This window comes from Capsella rubella, unplaced genomic scaffold, assembly GCF_000375325.1.
Source record: "Capsella rubella cultivar Monte Gargano unplaced genomic scaffold, Caprub1_0 scaffold_7, whole genome shotgun sequence".
In the NCBI taxonomy this organism is placed as follows: Eukaryota; Viridiplantae; Streptophyta; class Magnoliopsida; order Brassicales; family Brassicaceae; genus Capsella; species Capsella rubella.
The window spans coordinates 2,433,226-2,452,595 of NW_006238917.1; the positions used below are offsets into that span (position 1 = coordinate 2,433,226).

Below are 19,370 nucleotides of genomic sequence, written 5' to 3' on the forward strand. Positions count from 1 at the left end.
AAGTTTTTTTTTATATATCAAATTTTCATTCTCAGTCGTTTTAATTAACGATATACACTATTTGATATGTTAGGTTTTTTCCAGAGGCCACATTTATTAAAACGGTAATATCGAAAGAAAATTATCACTTTTTTTGTTTTTTTAATTGTCCCCGATTGATAACATTAACAACTTTGGTTTGAAGAGAGTCCGGTATAAAGGATCATCCAACGTTGCAGCCAATCAGCCATATGTGATTTTCCGATGATTCCATTATTTTGTTTTTGCGTTTATAATTCTTTTGTAATATATATATATGCGTGTGGTTTGCGTCTACGTCTATATAAATATATATTTATTTTTTGATTATAAATCTACGTCTACTATATTAAAGTGTCTACACCCATACTACTTACTACTATTAATTAAACACTTATAAATTGTTTAAGTACTTAAATTAATTTGATATGAGCAATGATGCTGAGGAATATCCGACACACGTTGCACCTTGATCTCTCTCTCTCATTATGTTTGGTAGGATTCTCTTAATTAATTTACCTCATTATCCCAAACTATAATACTCTTGTTTTCTGAAGATTTCACTAATGACTAATGACTCCATGATATACTAATTAACTTCCGCGAAATAGTGTTGTTTTCATGATCTGTAATAATAGGAAAGGAGCTACGTAAATCGCTATTTTCATCAATCTTCCAATTCCTAGACGTTTGGCAAATAAGGTAGTAAAAAGATTAGTTTCCATAGGCAAATAAACATAAACCAATCCGATGACCGGATCAAAAGACATGTCATTCCTTTTTTTTCTTATGAACGCTGGAAATATAGACCTAGTTTGACACCAGCAATGATTAACGGTTCTTAAGAATCAAGAGGTTTAACGTTGTAAGACAATGTTCGTTTACTTTTTACTTACTAGATTTTTATACGCACTATGAATATATTTCACATTTTTACAGAATTACATTTTTCATATTGCTAGGCTGGTTACTCTAGTTAACTATATATGACTCATCGAGAGATAATTAATGTTGTTCATCGTAGAGAGAATAGCAGACTAACCTTGCTGTACGATTATACATGATGTACGTAAGCAATTTGAGACTATATAGTAGCTTTTCATTCGTCCTCTTGTATAGACTGTATAGACTTTCACGCATACGAAAATATTTTGATATAAAAAAAATAAAAAAATAATAATTTATTTATATGTAATGTATATAAACTATTTAAGTAACATTGCAAGATAAACATTAAATAAAAAATTCTTCGTAACTGGAAAAGACAAAGAAGTTAAGATTGGAATTCTATTCTTCCAATAATAAGTTCCGGCATTAGCTCTCTAGGATTAATATCCATAAAATAAGTATCACAAGAAGAAAAATGTAACTAGGTTTAGAATTACAAAATAGCGTCCATGTTAACTGAAACGACAATGTTATGAAGGTTTTTTAAAAACTGGTCGTTTTGGCTTTGAACAAATAAAAAAATCTTAAGGGGGCATCAAATTGCCAGCTAACTACCCAACAAAGAAACTGCAACTAAATTAATAAAGTATAATAATACTACTTCTTTTTATTTTATTTTGCGGAAAAGAATAATAATACTTGTTTGATATGCAAATAATGTTTGGTCGTGCGGGCAAGGATTGCTTTAAAAAAAATTAATCTCCCCGCAAACAAAATACTGAGTAACTATATAGTTCAAAGCAATATAATTTTAATCTAATATAATCATTAGTATATGAAGAATTCAGATCTGATTACCCAATTTGGTCTTTCCTCGAGCTGTTCACAGATTTTATTCTACTGAATCCGGGGGAAAAAATACATAAATTTATTCATAATGTACATGTAGCGAATGATACTGAAAATACATAGGTACTCTATAAGATCAATTTATGAAACTCTGGCAGTTTCTTCTTTATATGTACTTCTATATATTTCTTATCCTTTTTGGGGTTCCATTTGTACTATCCTTAAATTTTCCATTCCACTTTGATAACGTCATGCATCATGTTTTTTTTTGTATTGCATAAATGTTTACTGAGTTTATACAGTAAGGGTTTATATATATTATTGTCTCTTAGTATTTCGTAAAGCATACAAAATTAGCTGTCTAGCTTAGCTAAAGATCGGGTTTACCTAGAATTGATTGTGTAAACTATGTATATACAATTTAGTTATGCATAAGGGTCGAGATTTGTTTTTTTTTTTTTTTAATTACGTCATTTAGCTCCCAAACAGTCACCCAAAAGCTTATATAATCTCTTTGGTGATTCCTGCATACTCCAAAGAGGTTAAGATTCTAAATTATAAGGATATTAACGATTATAATCTTCCTAGGAAACTGTCATATTCACCTAACTTTAGATATTTAAGAAAACAACCCAACTTTAGCTGATCTCCTATAGTGTTGTTTAGGTAATTGACTAACTAACGACCGTTTTCAAAATCGTGATCTTATCGTGGGCGAAAATGGTCAGCTTTGTCACCTTTCTTTGCCTATGTTTGTTCGTTCAAATAGGTTTTTTGGCTCCAAATTCCACAAATTACTTTTGTGAGAACTGAGAACTCACGCATATGAGAAATTATTTTTAACAATTTCTCTACATGCAAGAATATTCTGGAGATAGATGGTTATCAAGTAAATAGATGTTTGAGGATATGTATAATTGTTACAAATAGTCTGCGGACATAAATATCACATAGTAAATATTACACGGACTTAAGAAAAAAAAAAAAAAAATTCTCGGCTGGTCTGCGATTGTAAATACGTTGCAATTTTAACCCCCAAAAAACAAAACTGCACATGCATGATTCTAGTTTATTAGTGATTTTCAGAATAACAGCCTACATGTAAGTACACTTTCACAAAGCAGTATAAATTGTAATTTTAAAATCATGGAAAACAATCATTTAACTGTTTTAGCAAAAGCATTATTCTGAAAATCACTGATGCACAAATTGACACCATTGTTAATAATAGTTGTGGAGAATAAACTGTGATTCATGAGATATATACAGGATAGTGGTACAGTGTTCCATTTTTACACTTTTTTCTTGACATAAATATGAATAGCACTAGTTAATTAAAATATACTTGGTCTAAACTCATAAGTCATAACAAGAGATCAAAATGTAAAAAAAAAAAAGAGACATTAACTGAGAGAGAGAGAGTGTGTGAGGTTTTTTCATTCGTCCTTGTAAAATAAGAAGAATGGCTTATGGAGCTTTTGGACTTTCCACGCGCACGATCTGCCGGCCGTCCGGTGGTTGACTCAACCTAATCAATTATTTACTTTAATATATATATATATATATAGTTAATCCAAATAACTCAGTTTCATTCGTTTTTTTTTCTCATTTTTAAAATAATATTATGACACAAAAACTGTCACGTTCAACAACCAGGTCTCTTGATTCTCCCACTTCACATCTCTCTCTCTCTCTTTCGTTCTCATTCTCCAACTCATAAACCCGGCCTTCTTTTCTGCTGCAAAGCTATGCGTATCCTGTATCCATGGAACTTGACAACTTAAGCCAAAAAAAAAAAACGAGAGAGAAAGAGCTCTCGATTTGTTTATATTTGTATGAATTAATTACTTTTGATGAAATCAATGTTCTATGACGTCAAATTTTGGTGTCCAAGTAGAAGATAAATTTGACTTCATATAAGAGCTTTTATTTACTTAATTGCATAAATTAGTTGTAGAATTATTAGATGTTTCATAGAAACACGATTAATTACTATATGAGAAAAATATTAAATAGGGTAAATAGTATCACAAAGACAAAAAGCAACGAAAAATAGTATGTTTCTAATTTTAGGTCACGCGCTTTCCAAAATATAGCTACATAAATTATTGTTGTTTCTAATTTTGCATCAACCTGACCTAAAAGTGAATTAGGCTTCTTGTCGAAATATTTCCGTTATGTTATTTCGGCTTTGATATAGTTTATAAACTTATTACAACTTGAAACTAGGATAATCCAAGTACTATTGACAAATGCAATCCTTTTTCTCTCGTTCCTCTAATCCGCCGTTGATCGGTTCAAGGCTAGAGTTTTACATGATTTAATCATCGACTAGACGAGAACCAAATGTCTAGCTAGCCGTCTATGTCCATATAGAGTATGCATGATTTTGTAAAGTATTTTTTAAAATATTAGCACATAATTTATCCAGTGCATATTCGGAAAAAACACAGCTGACAACATATATATATATATATATACATATATATTGAAAAAGTGGAAAGAGTAATGTACATATTTCTATATATATCTTTCCTAATGTTTAGGAGTATGTATTATAGTTTATTTTCTCTAGAAATCCTACAGGCAAACTACTTGCATCTATAAATATTTTCAGCTGGTGAAATGGGAATATATAATTCTCTCCACTCTTAATCAGACCAAAACGTTTCTTTGATTATTTGTTAGTTTTGTAAAGTAAAAAAAAATCGTCTAATACCTTGTATCATTATGAAGAACTTTAGTTTAAGATATAATACACCTATATATTTTATCAATAGATAGGAATATTCTGACGATTTGTAGAATACTGGAGAAAAATATTACTTGACTACTGAAACAAAAAAAAAATTCATATATCATGGCAGGCTGAACTATATGGGAACTGATTGTATTGTATCGATACTCAACTTTTAAACTCAATGGATTGACGTTGTTAGGAAGCATTTTATGTGGTCCGACGACCGTAAGTTTAGTGTCCCCAGAATAGTTGTGTGCAAAGAACTCATTAGTTCAAACTATACGATCTTGAGATTTCAGTCCATTTATTAATTATGTAATGTTTTGAAAGTGAATTTGCGAAACCTCTTTGCTAATAAATTTATCTATCTTTAGTCGGATGCATTGATAAAATGGAAACCTAATCCATGCTAACTAAAACTGTATATAAAGGTGTATTATTCGACATCATCAAAGTCGAGAAATCTAATGAGCTACTCCATCTTTTTTTTTTTTTAATCCCAAACATGCATGCTATGAATACAAGGCACAAAGGCACAAAGGTCCACAATCATGTCATCATATGTGATCATATTGGTCATGAATTAATATATCAACCAACTATATATAGTCTATTTCTTTTAAACTTAATTATAATGGTGTACTTAACATATTGGTAAAGCAAATGAACAAGCGGAGAACGCAGATTCATCATATACGACAAACGACAAAAGCAAAGTATTAACTTTATTATATATGTTTGATGACCAAGTTGTAGAGCCCACCGTAATTAGCTGTCCATATCTAATGGTATCCTCCAGACTTGGTTTTTTTTTTTTATGCAATTAAATTAGAAAGAGATGATCGTAACTGGTGTCATTTGTGTGTGTTGACATTTATCCACTAACTCTCATGTTCTCTATATATACATCACAATTCATCCCCATCATTCCCTCACTTCTCTCAAGGCTTTCCACAACATACCAAAATAAAAAGCTAACAATCTTTACTTTTAATTAAGATTAATCTCTTAATTAATTAACCAAAATACAAAAGAGAAAAATGGAAGCCATGGGAGAATGGAGCAACAACCTCGGAGGAATGTACAATTATGCAACCGAGGAGGCCGATTTCATGAACCAGCTTCTTGCCTCCTATGATCATCCAGGCACGGGATCATCCTCTGGCACACCCGGTGGTGACCACCAAGGTTTGTATTGGGGTCTTGGTTCTCATCAGAACCACCTTAGCCTCGTGTCCGAAGCCGGTAGTTTCTGCTTCTCTCAGGAGAGCAGCAGCTACAGCGCGGGGAACAGCGGATACTACACCGTGGTTCCACCCGCGGCTGAAGAGAACCAAAATGGGACAATGGACTTTGGGATGGAAGATGTGACCATCAACACAAACTCTTACCTTGTAGGTGAGGAGACAAGTGAGTGTGACGTTGAGAAATACTCTTCTGGAAAGAATCTTTTGCCTTTGGAAACCGTAGTGGAGAACCGCAATGATGAGGAAAGCTTGATGCAATCTGAGATCTCTGTGACTACTACTGAACATCAAAAATCTCTCACCGGTTCCAAGAAGAGGTCCCGCGCCACATCTACTGATGTAAATCTTTTACCTGTTTTAACTTAGGTTTCAAGTTATGAGACAAAACTAATTAGATAGCTTTATAATTATTAGTCTAATAATATAAACGGTTTTGCTATGGACTCAGAAAAACAAGAGAGCAAGAGTGAACAAGAAGGGACAAAAGAGCATAGATATAAGTGGGGATACCAACGGAGGAGAAGAGGAAGAAGGAGAGAAGTTGAAAAAAAGAAAGAATGGGGCAATGATGAGCCGACAGAACTCAAGCACCACTTTCTGTTCGGAGGAAGAATCAAACTGTGCCGATCAAGACGGTGTAGGAGAAGACTCCTCCTCCAAGGACGAAGATCCCTCAAAGGCCCTCAACCTCAATGGCAAAACAAGAGCCAGTCGTGGTGCAGCCACCGACCCTCAAAGCCTCTACGCAAGGGTATGTTTCATTTTAATTATTTCTTAACTAAATAGTTAAGACATTGCCAAATATTTTCAAAATTCGGTTTTTTCCTTTATCACAATAAAATGTTAAATCTATGAAGAATGAAAATGTCTCTTGTGTCTATATACTTAAAAGTAAGACAATTAATCGGGGTGTTCTTTTCTCTTACAGAAAAGAAGAGAAAGGATTAACGAGAGACTAAGGATTTTACAAAACCTCGTCCCTAATGGAACCAAGGTAAAAAAAAAAAAAAGTCATGCAAACGTTAAACATTCTTTATATGCAATTTTAAATGTTATAAAGAAAGTTCTAAACATATATAATTTCTTAAATACGTAATAGGTTGATATCAGTACGATGCTTGAGGAAGCAGTTCATTACGTCAAATTTTTGCAGCTCCAAATTAAGGTACGCAATGGTCGTTTAAATTAAATTACAAACGTTTTATATACCTTTGTACATTAATTCATTATTCATGCATGTGTTATATGATAATGACCTAACTAATATATAAAATTAACCATGCAGTTATTGAGCTCTGATGATCTATGGATGTATGCGCCGATTGCTTTCAACGGGATGGACATTGGTCTCAGCTCACCGAGATGATTCACACACTAATTTGTGATTTTAGTTGGATTTTGTTCATATACATATTCAAAAAATGTATCATTATTCTTTTTCTTTTTTAATATTCTCCGCCTTCGGACGAGTTCGATTATAATTTCTCGTACGATCGATGTTCAATATATATGAGAGAAATGGACACTCACATTCGATTTTCTTATATTTTTGTTATGTATCACATTTCCAATCCATCTTTCCAATCATACATTTAATCTCATCGTCATCAACTCAACGTGTGGTTACCATTTATTTAATTGATAATGTTTAATCAGTGTATAATTAAAATAATACTTAATTATATGGAGAGATATGACAAAGGAAACTGAGGTTTGGCAAATAGTTGAATATGTCCTACGTACTAATTAAGCAATATTACTTCACAAAGTCATTGAGAGTAAAGAATGGATACAACTGAATTTATTTGTATGCTAGTTCATTAATTTTTATGAATTCATACTTATTGTGGAAATGTGTGTGATATTTACAATTTAAGCTGTATTTTTGTTCCTTTTTTTTTTGTGTAACGTTAAGTTCAGTTCATAGAAAATTACAACTTGCAAGAAAAAAAAGTTGAGTAAAAAAACTATTTTTACAAAGTTAGTTGTGGTGTGAAAAGCAAGTTCTCAATTAATCTGCATAGAACTCACTCCACGAACATTTGTTTGTATAAATTAAGGATGAAATATAAATTATGACAACTTTAAAATTCGACCGCATAATTATGTATATTCATTCTCACACGTATTCATGAATAAGAAAGTATAAGACTATAAGACCAATTCATTATTTGTGTATAGTTTATGATTAAAAACGGAATATTCAGTACTGATTCTGCGTATTTGATTTTCCACAGTCGGACTTTTTTTTAGTACAATATAATTGTTCCCATGCAATATAGCTGTGTTTAGACTTTAGACCATCTAATATAAATATAAATCAACTATACCTAGCTTGCCAAGAATTAATATATGATATAAAAAGATTTTGAATGAGTTTTTTTTTTGTCAAAAAACATTATATAGTAACTAAAATAGCATATCCAAGTATTTCCACTAAGAATATAATCGCAATCAATCTTATTCATGGCAATCAATATCAGATATTTGAATTTCATTTCTACTAAATTAATAAAATCATATTGAAAACTATTGGTTTACAACGTTATTCTAACTTTAAATTTAGGGGTTTTGCTATTTGCACTACATTTAAATGTATGTCTTAGTTTTTATTTACATATTTTACATATTTGCACTACATTTAAATGTATGTCTTGACCGCCTGAAAAATGTTTACCAACATATCAAAGCCACTAAAGTAAATTGTTGCAAGAAAACGAAACAAACGATATATTGAACCTTTAGATTGATAGATAAAAGTAATATCATATAACAAATATAAATATGCTGCAAAATTGTAAAACTGGCCGCTATAAGAAGTTGTGAAATTGACGTGATAGTTTTATTAAAATAGAATTTGACTTTGGCTTTTGGTCACTTCTTAAATTACTGGTTGACTTGTGGTTCACAGTATTCTTGTATTCTTTTTATTGTTTTGTCAACCGGTTGAATCTTGTTTTGATGCTAACAGCTACAAAAAAATATGTTTTAGTCTGTTAATTACAATTTATATAGCATTCCAAAGTAAGAACAAGTCTTATAATGTTTTTCTCATATCATATACACTTTGATTATCTTAATAAATTTCAAATAAATTGTAGAAATATTATTTTTATAAATTCATAGTTTGGCAACAGAGCCCATAAATGACGACTGTTTCAATTCTATAGTTTATACTTTTTTCATCTCGTTTTTTTGTTATTCTTAAGTTCGACATATATTATTACATTTTGGAATAATAATTAAGCTCAAGTTTGAGCCTTCACTAAAATATACCCAACTTCACAATTTATAATTTTACACGAAACAATCAAATAATTTATTGAAATACTATATGACAGCTATTAAAAAACCCCTTCCATATTCATAAGAAACAAAATGATTTGGCTACTTAATTAATATACGGGAGTACGATATCTACCGTGTTTCGCGAAATACCAGATCACAGCTCCCTCGCGAACTATATGATTCGTTCGACTGTACCACAAAAACTTAACCGTCTGCAACAAACGCCGAACCGTCACCACGTGGACCAAGGGCATATCCGTAAATTCGATAGATTTCCCGCTTCTTTCACTCCTTTTGCTCACTATCATCATCTTAAATCTCAGTTCCCCATTGAGAGAGAGAGAGAAAGATAGTTCACAAAATCACAATCGCCGACGAACAAGATCAGAAGAAGGAGAGACGAGAATGAGGTATCTCGGAGGCTACAAGATCGCTTTACTTACCTGCTCCGTCATCGCTCTCAGCATCTACATCGCGTTTTACCGCATCGAGTTTGGAAACGGCAATTTCCAGGAGAATCGTACCGGCGGTAAGGTTTCCGAGAAACTTTTCATCGGCGATGATTTCATGTTCATGTCCATCGCTGAAGATATCGATCGATCTCACTCCCTCCACTACGATTACTACCGTGACTCTTGCCCTTCCGCCGAGAAAATCATCGCTAAATCCATCAGAGATATCTACGATGTCAAACCCAGCGTAGCTCCGTCTCTCATCCGTCTGCTCTTTCACGATTGCTTCATCGAGGTAACTTCTTCTGATCTTTAGCTTCCCCTTTCTCGTCGCTACTTGAGATCTATGGATTATTTGGGATCTTGTTTAGGGAGTATTGTATTGTGATCTCTCTGTTTCAGATTTAAGTTTATCTCCGTAATTGGAATCCGCTTTTTGTTTCTCAATCTTGGCTATGGATTTGCAGAAATTATGTGTTTGATGCTCTGATTTGATGTTGTTAGTATACTTTGTGAACCAGATTCTATGTTTACTTCAGCGCATTTCTTGAGTTTCTAGCTTTACAATTTGAATCGGACTGTTTATTTCTCAATCTTGAATAAGAAGTTATGTGTGTTTGATACTCTGTGAATCATATTCTATTTCTTATTTAGCATTCTTGGAGTTTTTGGCTCATGTTGCAACTGGGGAATTGTGTTTTGGGCTACAGGGATGTGATGCATCAGTCCTTCTAGACGCAGATGAAGCAGTTACTTCTGAGAAAGAAGCATCCCCTAACCTGTCCTTGAAAGGGTTTGATGTGATTGACGCCATTAAGTCTGAGCTAGAGAATGTTTGTCCTGGAGTTGTTTCCTGCGCTGACCTTCTTGTCTTGGCTGCTAGAGAAGCCGTGATTGTGGTACATCTCGCCTTTCTCACTCTTCTGGTTTACCCATGTTAGTATTTCTGCAACGCTTAATCATGTCTTTGAAACTTTCAGGCTGGTGGTCCATTTTATCCTCTGGAGACTGGAAGAAAAGACAGTGCAGTGGCCTTCAAGGAAATTGCGCAAGACCAGCTTCCACCACCACAGGCCACTCTCTCTGTGATTCTTGCGAGTTTTGCTTCCAGAGGATTCAGCGTGAGAGAAACCGTCAGTTTATTCGGTAATATCTCACTTCTATATGTCAACATCTCTCTCTGCTTAGCTTAACTCTTTGTGACATGATTTGTTTGTTCTGCAAGTTCCTAATGATTCTTTTGTTCTGAATGTTCCTAATGCAGGTGCACACAGCATTGGCGTTACCCACTGCACATTTTTTGAGAGCCGCCTGTACAACTTTTCAGGAACCGGGAAGCCTGACCCTGATCTCAATCCAAGGCTCCTCGAAGAACTGAAAACCAAATGCCCCTTCTCTGTCTCGGCTTCATCACCATCTGCATCCCCTGGGGCAGGTTTAGTTTCGTCCTTACCTGCATCAGATTCCGAAAACAGCTATGGTGAGAGCTCAGGAAACAGGAACGACGGAGAGATCGACTTGAGCTACAACAATGAAGGAGGTGATGAAAATTTTGGAACACGCTACTACAAGAGACTGATGGAGAAGAAAGGGTTGCTGTTTTCTGATCAGCAGCTAATGGGTAGTGAAGAGACTGAGTTGTGGGTGAGAGCATATGCTTCTGATCCGTCCTTGTTCCGCCGAGATTTTGCCATGTCTATGATGAAACTATCAAGTTATCATGTCTTGACTGGTCCGCTCGGTCAAGTCAGGACAACATGCTCAAAAGTCCTGCCTAGGAACTGATCTCTCTTTTACCACTATAGTGAACTCCCCTTGTTTAGAGTTCTGTTGATTAAAATTGATTTTGATGGAAAAGTATTCGAAGTTGTAGAAACTGAATATCAGGGCTGTGAGTTTGATTTTCAGAATGGCATATAAATAAAGTTGAGTTCACTCATTGTTGTAACCATTACAGTAATCCATAGAGAGTGTCTGGTACTACGGGTAATTATTGACAAACAAAAAAAGAAAGAGAGAATAAGATCAGTGATTTCAGAATGGGCTAGACGTCTAGATAGGCCTTGTAATTTGGCCCATAAATATAAGGCCCATAGATACTTTATGAAACTAGGGTTTACAAATATTTGGTCATAATCCCCTCGCTCTCGCCGCACAACTATCGTCTTCTTCAACCAAATTAGGTTTGAGCTGTGAGCAGAGAGCAGTCGAGGATCATCATGGGTCACTCCAACGTGTGGAACTCGCATCCGAAGAAATATGGTCCGGGGTCTCGCACCTGGTAATTTTTTATCATCTTACTCTCCCTTCCCTCGTTTTCCTCCAGAATTTGTTTTAATTCTGAGAAATTCGGCTTGCCTTAGACCTCTTCTCATGTCTTTGATTCGTATTAATAGAGAAATGTTTCCTCTGAACCTGTTACTTGTTGATTATCTGAAACTTTTTGGTTATGAAATTTTGTTTTAAGATACTGTGCTTTAGGTTGTTTAGTCTTGTTCTAAGCTAATTGATAAAGATCTTGATAAATAGTATACTAGATTAGCTTAGAAGAGCATAGTTTAAATTCCCATTCTTCTAAAAGGGCCAAACTTTTGTGTGAATCACTGCATAATGATGTATAATGTTTTTTTTTATCGTAATATTAGTTTCCATGTAAACAAATTTTTTTTGACATGTTCCCTCTCAGTTTTAAGTTGACTTGTTAAAAAGTTGTTCAATCCTTTACTTGGTTGAATAAGATTGTTTTGTAATATCCTTGAAACAAAATCAATGGTTCTCATTTTTCTAGTATAGTATAGATTCTTGTGAAATCTAATGATAAGCTTCGATTTGTGTAGCCGAGTGTGTGGAAACTCCCACGGGCTAATCCGCAAGTATGGTCTCAACTGCTGTAGACAGTGCTTCCGTAGCAACGCCAAGGAAATCGGATTCATTAAGGTAAATAAATATGTTGATGATTCATCGAGTTACTTTGTCTCATCCTCTTTGGAAAGATTATGAATTCATTTTGTTTTGTTTCTTTTCCTTTCTTTGCAGTACCGTTGATGATCGATGATGTCTACTCATGAGCATCGTGTCTTTTGGGTTTTTTAAAACTTTTAAGCTTTTGATATTTGTAATGGATTTATCTACATTGAATCATTTTACAAGGCTTTTGAGCTGTTGAATTTATCTTTATCTTTGCTTAATTGATCAGATGTATTCTCTCTATATTGATCGTCACTCCAAATTGTTAATCCGGAAGTTTCTTACAATATTTGTGGTTATAGTAGTTTTCTAGCGGCGAAACTTCCAATAATTTGAAATCCATTTGAAGATTTAATTTCCTGAATTATTCAATGCTTAAACCAACTAATAAATAATATAATAACCAAATAATAAATAATATAATATATAGAAATAATTTACATTAACTTTTTTTTAGATATCATTTAATATATAGTTTATGTATCTAATGATTAAAGATTATTAACTATATTTTGCATATGTAAATCAATGATACTTGAATTCTTCTAAAATATAATATGCTATTAGATAATATCTTGAACTATTATTTCCAAAATTGGACGGTAAAAATTTTCATAATAGTTAATATACATATCAAGGGCGTCCAGAATAGTAAATATTTGTTAAAGTCTAAAAGTAAAGCTTCTTTTAGTTTAATGTATATCAAGAATCAAGAATAGCAAAGATTACCAATACACATAAGTTATACAATATAAGTTCTGCAGAGAAACTTGGAAATATCATTCATCATCATCGGTTTGTTCTTTTGACTCCACAAAATGAAGCGTCTGCTGTTGCTTCTCCTCTGCAGCCTTGCTCTATCAAGTGGTTCTCCATCTTCTCTAATTATATATACTTTTTAATGTTATATTGGAATAAAATAGGGTAATGTTTAAGTATGATAATATTTGCAGGGTGTGAATCAAAAGTCGTGCCGTATGATTATTCTGCAACCATAGAGGCAAAGCAATGCTCTGTTTATTTATCTGACATGTTCGTTGTAATCCTTGTTTTGATAGTTATAATTTTTTGTTTTGGTGCAGTGTCTAGAGATCCCTTTAAAACCACAGTACAATGGAGGAATCATCGTTAATCCTGACCTACGAGATGGTTCTCTAGGCTGGACACCACTCGGAAACGCAAAAGTCGATTTCAGAGAAATTGGTAACCATAATTTCGTTGTTGCACGAGACAGGAGACAACCTTATGACAGTGTCTCACAAAAGGTTTATTTAGAAAAAGGACTTCTCTACACTTTCTCTGGTATAAAATAACTGTGTTTTTATGTTTCTTGGATCACACTCTTTAGAATTTTATAGGACTTGTGTCAATTATGTGATATGATGTGTTTGTATGGTCCTCTTAGCTTGGTTACAAGTAAGCAAAGGAAAGGCTCCTGTAAAAGCCGTCTTCAAGAAGAACGGTGAATATAAGCATGCTGGTTCGTTTGTTGCTGAATCCAAGTGTTGGTCCATGCTTAAGGGTGGTCTCACTGTTGATGAATCTGGCCCTGCTGAACTCTACTTTGAGGTATCTGTTTCATGGCCTCTATTGTTTATAAACTTTCAATTCTTATCAATTTCTGCGTTTGTTTCACGAGTTTGTTTTTAGCAATAATGCTTAGTCCTGTCCATTGTTCATGTGTAGAGCGAGGACACAACGGTTGAGATTTGGGTTGATAGCGTCTCGTTGCAACCATTTACACAAGAAGAGTGGAACTCTCACCAGGAACAAAGCATTCAGAAGGAGAGAAAGAGAAGCGTGAGAATCAGAGCCGTGAACAGCAAAGGCGAGCCAATACCAAAGGCGACCATTACCATAGAACAGAAGAAACTTGGATTCCCATTCGGGTGTGAGGTAGAAAAGAACATACTTGGGGATAAAGCATACCAGAACTGGTTCACTCAAAGGTTCACAGTGACAACTTTCGCCAACGAGATGAAATGGTACAGCACCGAAAATACAAGAGGCAAAGAGGATTACACTACCGCTGACGCAATGTTAAGTTTCTTCAAGAAGCATGGGGTCGCTGTACGTGGCCACAATATAGTATGGAACGACCCTAAGTATCAACTTCAATGGCTAGATTCTCTCTCTGGTCATGACTTCTACAAAGCCGTGAAACAAAGAATTATCTCTGTGGTTTCACGATACAAAGGCCAAGTTGCGAGTTGGGACGTTGTGAATGAGAATCTTCATTTCTCCTTCTTTGAGAACAGGATGGGTCCTAAAGCCTCTTATAACATCTATAAGATGGTACAAGCGGTCGATCCAACTAGCATCAAGTTTATGAATGAATATAATACATTAGAGGAACCAAGGGATTCAGATTCTAGCCCAGCAAGGTATCTGCAGAAGCTTAGGGAGCTTAAATCTATCCAAGTTTGCGGTAACATATCTCTAGGGATTGGACTTGAATCTCATTTCAAGACTCCTAACATTCCGTATATGAGATCAGCTCTTGACACTCTTGGTGCCACTGGTTTGCCTATATGGCTTACTGAGGTCGACGTAGATGCTCCTCCAAATGTCCAGGTAATACATACCGTTAACTAAACTCCCATCTGGTCATATGTGCTCTGTTTCTTATGATCAACTTGTTAGATGTCTGATGTTGGGTTTTCTTGCAGGCCAAGTATTATGAGCAAGTCCTAAGGGAAGGCCACGCGCATCCGCAAGTGAAAGGAATAGTGACTTGGGCAGGTTATTCTCCATCAGGTTGCTACAGAATGTGCCTCACCGATGGAAACTTCAAGAACTTACCCACCGGAGACGTGGTGGACAAACTTGTGCATGAATGGGGAGGGTTCCGCAGACAAACCACAGGGGTCACTGATTCTGATGGATTCTTTGAAGCTTCACTCTTCCATGGTGACTATGAGCTCAAGATTTCTCATCCTCTCACCAATTCAAAAGAATCTCACAGCTTTAAGTTCACGACTTCTGATGTCTCCTCCTCATCACACACTCAACCATCCTCTTTAGTTATTCGTGTTTAAGAAGCAAAGTATAAAACTACCCATTCTTAGTCAAGAATGGTCTTTTTTGTTATTAATCTAGATATGGTTGCATAGCCGTGTCCAAGGGCTGGCTATAATCATCAGCCCGATCATGAGCATCACTGGTTTAGGTTATTACAAGCCTCTGTATTGTAATGAACTTATCAGTCTTGAACTATATATTTCTACCTCTTTTTAGTCTTTTGAGTTGTTAATGAAGCCTTAAAATTTGTTAGCTTGAGAAACCTCTTTGGCATGTGAGCAGCTAAAGAAAGCATATTGGCTAGGTCACGGTACGGTGGTGCTGCCTTTAGCCGTTGGTGTGGTAGGCATTAATTGCTTAATCCGTCTACGATTCATGACTCGTTGAGCCATCATCCGAGTTCAGCTCTACGTGAGCTGATTCGTCAAAACTTCTATAAAGAAACTCGGTGAGTCCAATTTCGAAAACACACATCGTCGGAGGTTATCACTGAGATTGCCACTGATTCAGATCATGAAAGCTTCTCCAAATTTAAGGAAACGTTTCCTCATTTAAAAATGTTATTATCAAAGAAAAAAGGAAATCACTATAAAAGAAAAAGGAACGTTAGGGTTGTTCTTTTGTGTTGCGATGCAAAAAAATGGAAATTTATCAAAACACTTTTTTTTTTTTTCCATATAGGTTGGAGCAGAAAAAAAGGAAAGGTTAGATTGTGTTACGATTATTTGATTTTAAAATAATATCTGCAGAAATGTCTTTCATCAAAATCAAATAGTTATCTGTGGAGTATTGACTATTGACTAGAAATTTATTCCCATTGAATACATTTTGGTTTCCATATTTGGTCTGAGAGCAAAAATGGGTTAAATAGGCAAAAGTAAAAGTATAGCCATTCTAGTCAAGATATAATTTTGTTAATTATGTGATTCCAAGACCATCTATATATTAATGGGAAATCCTTAATCTTGAGCAAAACAATTGATCCCTTAATTTAGTTCTGCAATGAAGCTTCTACTCCTGCTGCTTGCCTTCTGCGGTCTATCTCTATTAAGTTGTTCTCTATCTTATTTCATGATTTTAGTCTACTATTCTTATTATATGCAAATTGTCTTATACAACTCTTATAAGATTCTTCGTTATTTTTGTCTGCGTTATATCTTTTTAATTATGTTCGTCCACATGAGATGCCATACGAATCTCAGTTAGTTATTATCACCGGGATATATAAACCATATTTTTGTATGGAAACGTTTATGCAGGATGTGAAGAAAAATTCGTACCTTATGATTACTCGGCAACAATAGAGGCAAGCAATGCTTTGTTCATTTAGACATGTAAGTTGAAAAGTTGTTCTGATCATTCAAATTTTGGTCTTGTTGCAGTGTCTAGAGATCCCCAATAAACCACAGTACAATGGAGGGATCATCTTGAATCCAGACCTGCAAAATGGTTCACAAAGCTGGTCACAATTCGGAAACAGCAAAGTTGATTTCAGAGAATTTGGAGGCAATAAGTTTGTTGTTGCCACACAGAGGAATCAATCTACTGATAGCGTCTCACAGAAGGTCTACTTGGAAAAAGGAATTCTCTACACTTTCTCGGGTAAAAACTAATTTTGAATTTTGTGTTATCATCTGATTGATTTTATGATTGATTTTATGTTATACTTGTAGCTTGGTTACAAGTCAGCATAGGAAACGCTCCCGTGAGCGCAGTTTTCAAGAAGAATGGTGAAGCTATGCATGCCGGTTCGGTTGTGGCTGAATCCAAATGCTGGTCCATGCTCAAAGGTGGTCTCACTGTTGATGAATCTGGTCCTGCCGATCTTTACTTCGAGGTTTTGTATATACACTAGCATACTCATGGTCTCAAATGTTTGTCTACATTTCTGCATTTTTCTTCTCTTTATCAACCTATTTATGACATGTGCAGAGCGAGAACACAACGGTGGAGATTTGGGTTGATAGCGTCTCTTTACAACCTTTCACGCAAGAAGAGTGGAACTCTCACCAGGAGCAGCGCATTAACAAGGCAAGAAAAGGTCTCGTGAGGGTCAGAGTCGTGAATAACAAAGGTGAGACGGTACCAAACGCAACCATTACCATAGAACAGAGGCGACTCGGATTCCCATTCGGATCCGCGGTAGGAAGTAACATACTTTGGAATCAAGCATACCAAAACTGGTTCACTAAGAGATTCACCGTGACAACATTCGAAAACGAGATGAAATGGTACAGCACAGAAAAAGAAAGAGGCAGAGAGAATTATACGACCGCAGACGCCATGTTGAGATTCTTCAAGCGGCACGGCATTGCTGTACGTGGCCACAATGTTATATGGGACCACCCTAGGTATCAAACTAATTGGGTGAAATCTCTGTCCGGTAACGATCTCTACAATGCAGTGAAGCGAAGGGTTTTCTCGGTGGTCTCGCGATACAAAGACCAGCTTGCAGGTTGGGATGTTGTGAATGAGAATCTCCATTTCTCATACTTTGAGAGTAAGATGGGTCCTAAAGCCTCTTACAACATCTACGCTATGGCTCATGCTGTCGATCCAAGGACAACAATGTTCATGAATGAATTCTTTACATTAGAGAAACCTCAGGATCTGGCGGCTAGTCCAGCTAGATACTTGCAGAAGCTCAGAGAGCTTCGATCTATTCAGGTTGCCGGAAAAATTCCATTGGGGATCGGTCTTGAGTCTCACTTCAGAATTCCAAACATTCCGTACATGAGATCAGCTCTTGATACTCTGGCTGCCACTGGTTTGCCTATTTGGCTCACTGAGATCGACATTACAGCTCCTCCCAATGTCCGGGTAACTCATATTCTCATTTACGTACAACTAGGCCAAAATCATATTTTTGGATTATCATTTCTTCCTTAGTCTCCCACAGTATCTGGCCATTCCTATTTGTTCATCCCATTACTTTTATTTGTGGTCTTGAACCCTTGTAAGTTGTCTAATACATCGGTTTTTCTTGAAGGCCAAGTATTTCGAGCAAGTCCTAAGGGAAGGCCATGCACATCCGTATGTGAAAGGAATGGTGATATGGACAGCTTATTATCCACCAAGTTGCTACCAAATGTGCCTCACCGATGGAAACTTCAGAAACCTACCTACTGGAGACGTCGTGGACAAGCTACTACGTGAATGGGGAGGGCTTGGTACCCAATCCACAGGAGTCACTAATGCTGATGGATTCTTTGAAGCTTCACTCTTTCATGGTGACTATGATCTCAATATATCTCATCCATTCACCAATTCAATATCTTCTTATAACTTTACGTTGAGTACTCATGATGATGGCTCCACTTCACAGACCCAGCCATCTATATTTGTCTTTTCCGCTTGAGACTACAATATAACTTTACAACTACTTTGTATTTGAGCAGTTTGATTTTATCCTCAGTGAAAAATTGTGGCATATGATCTGTTTTGCATTGTGAAAGGGTTGGTTTCTTATTAAGTTTAAGCCTTTATAGCGTAATGGAATTATAAATAATATTCAACTTCGTTTAACTATTTCGTTTAAGTCTTCATCGAGCTGTTAAATCTTTAAGTTTCCTTTATTTGAGTTATATTTTTTACTTTTTTTTGGGGGTTTAGAAAGTTATTTTTTTTTTCTACTTGATTAGCTAATTTATTGATTTTAGTATAATTTATTGGTTTTGCTATATATATATATATTTTTATCGTGGTTTATATATGCCGGAATATCAATGGAAGCCATCTCCTATATATTTTTACAATACCAAATTAAAATCATTTAAAAAGACAGAAGAATCATTTTACGGTGGTACAAAAAAATGTGAAATGTTTATGGTTATGGTTATTTGTCAATTTTTTATGGATGATACAAAAAATTATACTTTGAACATTGACTATTGACTGGAA

General features: G+C 35.1%; 5 protein-coding genes across 7 annotated transcripts; all 5 read left to right on the forward strand.

Annotated features, from left to right (window-relative positions):
- Positions 1–5,535: 5,535 nt before the first annotated feature.
- Positions 5,536–7,271, forward strand: LOC17879829 (transcription factor bHLH85). Of its 2 annotated transcripts, XM_023779657.1 has the most exons (6): positions 5,536–5,695; positions 5,738–6,081; positions 6,191–6,493; positions 6,671–6,736; positions 6,842–6,907; positions 7,028–7,271. In XM_023779657.1, exons 1-6 carry the CDS (start codon positions 5,536–5,538, stop codon positions 7,106–7,108), a joined length of 1,020 nt encoding a protein of 339 aa, XP_023635425.1. In that variant the 3' UTR covers positions 7,109–7,271. The 2 variants fall into 2 exon arrangements, with proteins under 2 accessions (XP_023635425.1, XP_006282823.1); XM_006282761.2 differs by having other exon boundaries at positions 5,536–6,081.
- A 2,120-nt stretch (positions 7,272–9,391) lies between these two features.
- LOC17880198 (putative Peroxidase 48) lies at positions 9,392–11,444 on the forward strand. Its single transcript, XM_023778823.1, has 4 exons — positions 9,392–9,777; positions 10,193–10,381; positions 10,463–10,628; positions 10,747–11,444. Exons 1-4 carry the CDS (start codon positions 9,436–9,438, stop codon positions 11,265–11,267), a joined length of 1,218 nt encoding a protein of 405 aa, XP_023634591.1. The 5' UTR covers positions 9,392–9,435; the 3' UTR covers positions 11,268–11,444.
- A 177-nt stretch (positions 11,445–11,621) lies between these two features.
- LOC111829544 (40S ribosomal protein S29) lies at positions 11,622–12,718 on the forward strand. Its single transcript, XM_023778824.1, has 3 exons — positions 11,622–11,763; positions 12,320–12,419; positions 12,519–12,718. Exons 1-3 carry the CDS (start codon positions 11,702–11,704, stop codon positions 12,525–12,527), a joined length of 171 nt encoding a protein of 56 aa, XP_023634592.1. The 5' UTR covers positions 11,622–11,701; the 3' UTR covers positions 12,528–12,718.
- A 503-nt stretch (positions 12,719–13,221) lies between these two features.
- On the forward strand, positions 13,222–15,732 carry LOC17880304 (anti-sigma-I factor RsgI6). 2 transcript variants are annotated; one of them, XM_023779312.1, is made up of 6 exons: positions 13,222–13,313; positions 13,403–13,449; positions 13,532–13,751; positions 13,855–14,018; positions 14,136–15,023; positions 15,119–15,732. In XM_023779312.1, the coding sequence occupies exons 1-6, from the start codon at positions 13,268–13,270 to the stop codon at positions 15,485–15,487; spliced, it is 1,734 nt and encodes a 577-aa protein (XP_023635080.1). In that variant the 5' UTR covers positions 13,222–13,267; the 3' UTR covers positions 15,488–15,732. The 2 variants fall into 2 exon arrangements, with proteins under 2 accessions (XP_023635080.1, XP_006285227.2); XM_006285165.2 differs by having other exon boundaries at positions 13,244–13,316.
- A 740-nt stretch (positions 15,733–16,472) lies between these two features.
- On the forward strand, positions 16,473–18,828 carry LOC17880008 (anti-sigma-I factor RsgI6). Its single transcript, XM_023777954.1, has 6 exons — positions 16,473–16,521; positions 16,730–16,776; positions 16,853–17,072; positions 17,144–17,307; positions 17,403–18,290; positions 18,460–18,828. The coding sequence occupies exons 1-6, from the start codon at positions 16,473–16,475 to the stop codon at positions 18,826–18,828; spliced, it is 1,737 nt and encodes a 578-aa protein (XP_023633722.1).
- The last annotated feature ends 542 nt before the right edge of the window (positions 18,829–19,370 follow it).

Excerpts from the sequence above, each read along its gene's own strand:
- LOC17879829 (XM_006282761.2), top strand. The coding sequence starts at position 5,536 with ATGGAAGCCATGGGAGAATGGAGCAACAACCTCGGAGGAATGTACAAT. Across the intron at positions 6,494-6,670 it reads CTCAAAGCCTCTACGCAAGG|AAAAGAAGAGAAAGGATTAA; the intron begins GTATGTTTCATT and ends TTTCTCTTACAG. Across the intron at positions 6,908-7,027 it reads TTTTGCAGCTCCAAATTAAG|TTATTGAGCTCTGATGATCT; the intron begins GTACGCAATGGT and ends TTAACCATGCAG.
- LOC17880198 (XM_023778823.1), top strand. The coding sequence starts at position 9,436 with ATGAGGTATCTCGGAGGCTACAAGATCGCTTTACTTACCTGCTCCGTC. Across the intron at positions 10,382-10,462 it reads CTAGAGAAGCCGTGATTGTG|GCTGGTGGTCCATTTTATCC; the intron begins GTACATCTCGCC and ends TGAAACTTTCAG. Across the intron at positions 10,629-10,746 it reads AGAAACCGTCAGTTTATTCG|GTGCACACAGCATTGGCGTT; the intron begins GTAATATCTCAC and ends TTCCTAATGCAG.
- LOC111829544 (XM_023778824.1), top strand. The coding sequence starts at position 11,702 with ATGGGTCACTCCAACGTGTGGAACTCGCATCCGAAGAAATATGGTCCG. Across the intron at positions 11,764-12,319 it reads GGTCCGGGGTCTCGCACCTG|CCGAGTGTGTGGAAACTCCC; the intron begins GTAATTTTTTAT and ends CGATTTGTGTAG.
- LOC17880304 (XM_006285165.2), top strand. The coding sequence starts at position 13,268 with ATGAAGCGTCTGCTGTTGCTTCTCCTCTGCAGCCTTGCTCTATCAAGT. Across the intron at positions 13,450-13,531 it reads ATTATTCTGCAACCATAGAG|TGTCTAGAGATCCCTTTAAA; the intron begins GCAAAGCAATGC and ends GTTTTGGTGCAG. Across the intron at positions 15,024-15,118 it reads ATGCTCCTCCAAATGTCCAG|GCCAAGTATTATGAGCAAGT; the intron begins GTAATACATACC and ends GTTTTCTTGCAG.
- LOC17880008 (XM_023777954.1), top strand. The coding sequence starts at position 16,473 with ATGAAGCTTCTACTCCTGCTGCTTGCCTTCTGCGGTCTATCTCTATTA. Across the intron at positions 16,777-16,852 it reads ATTACTCGGCAACAATAGAG|TGTCTAGAGATCCCCAATAA; the intron begins GCAAGCAATGCT and ends GTCTTGTTGCAG. Across the intron at positions 17,073-17,143 it reads AATTCTCTACACTTTCTCGG|CTTGGTTACAAGTCAGCATA; the intron begins GTAAAAACTAAT and ends TTATACTTGTAG.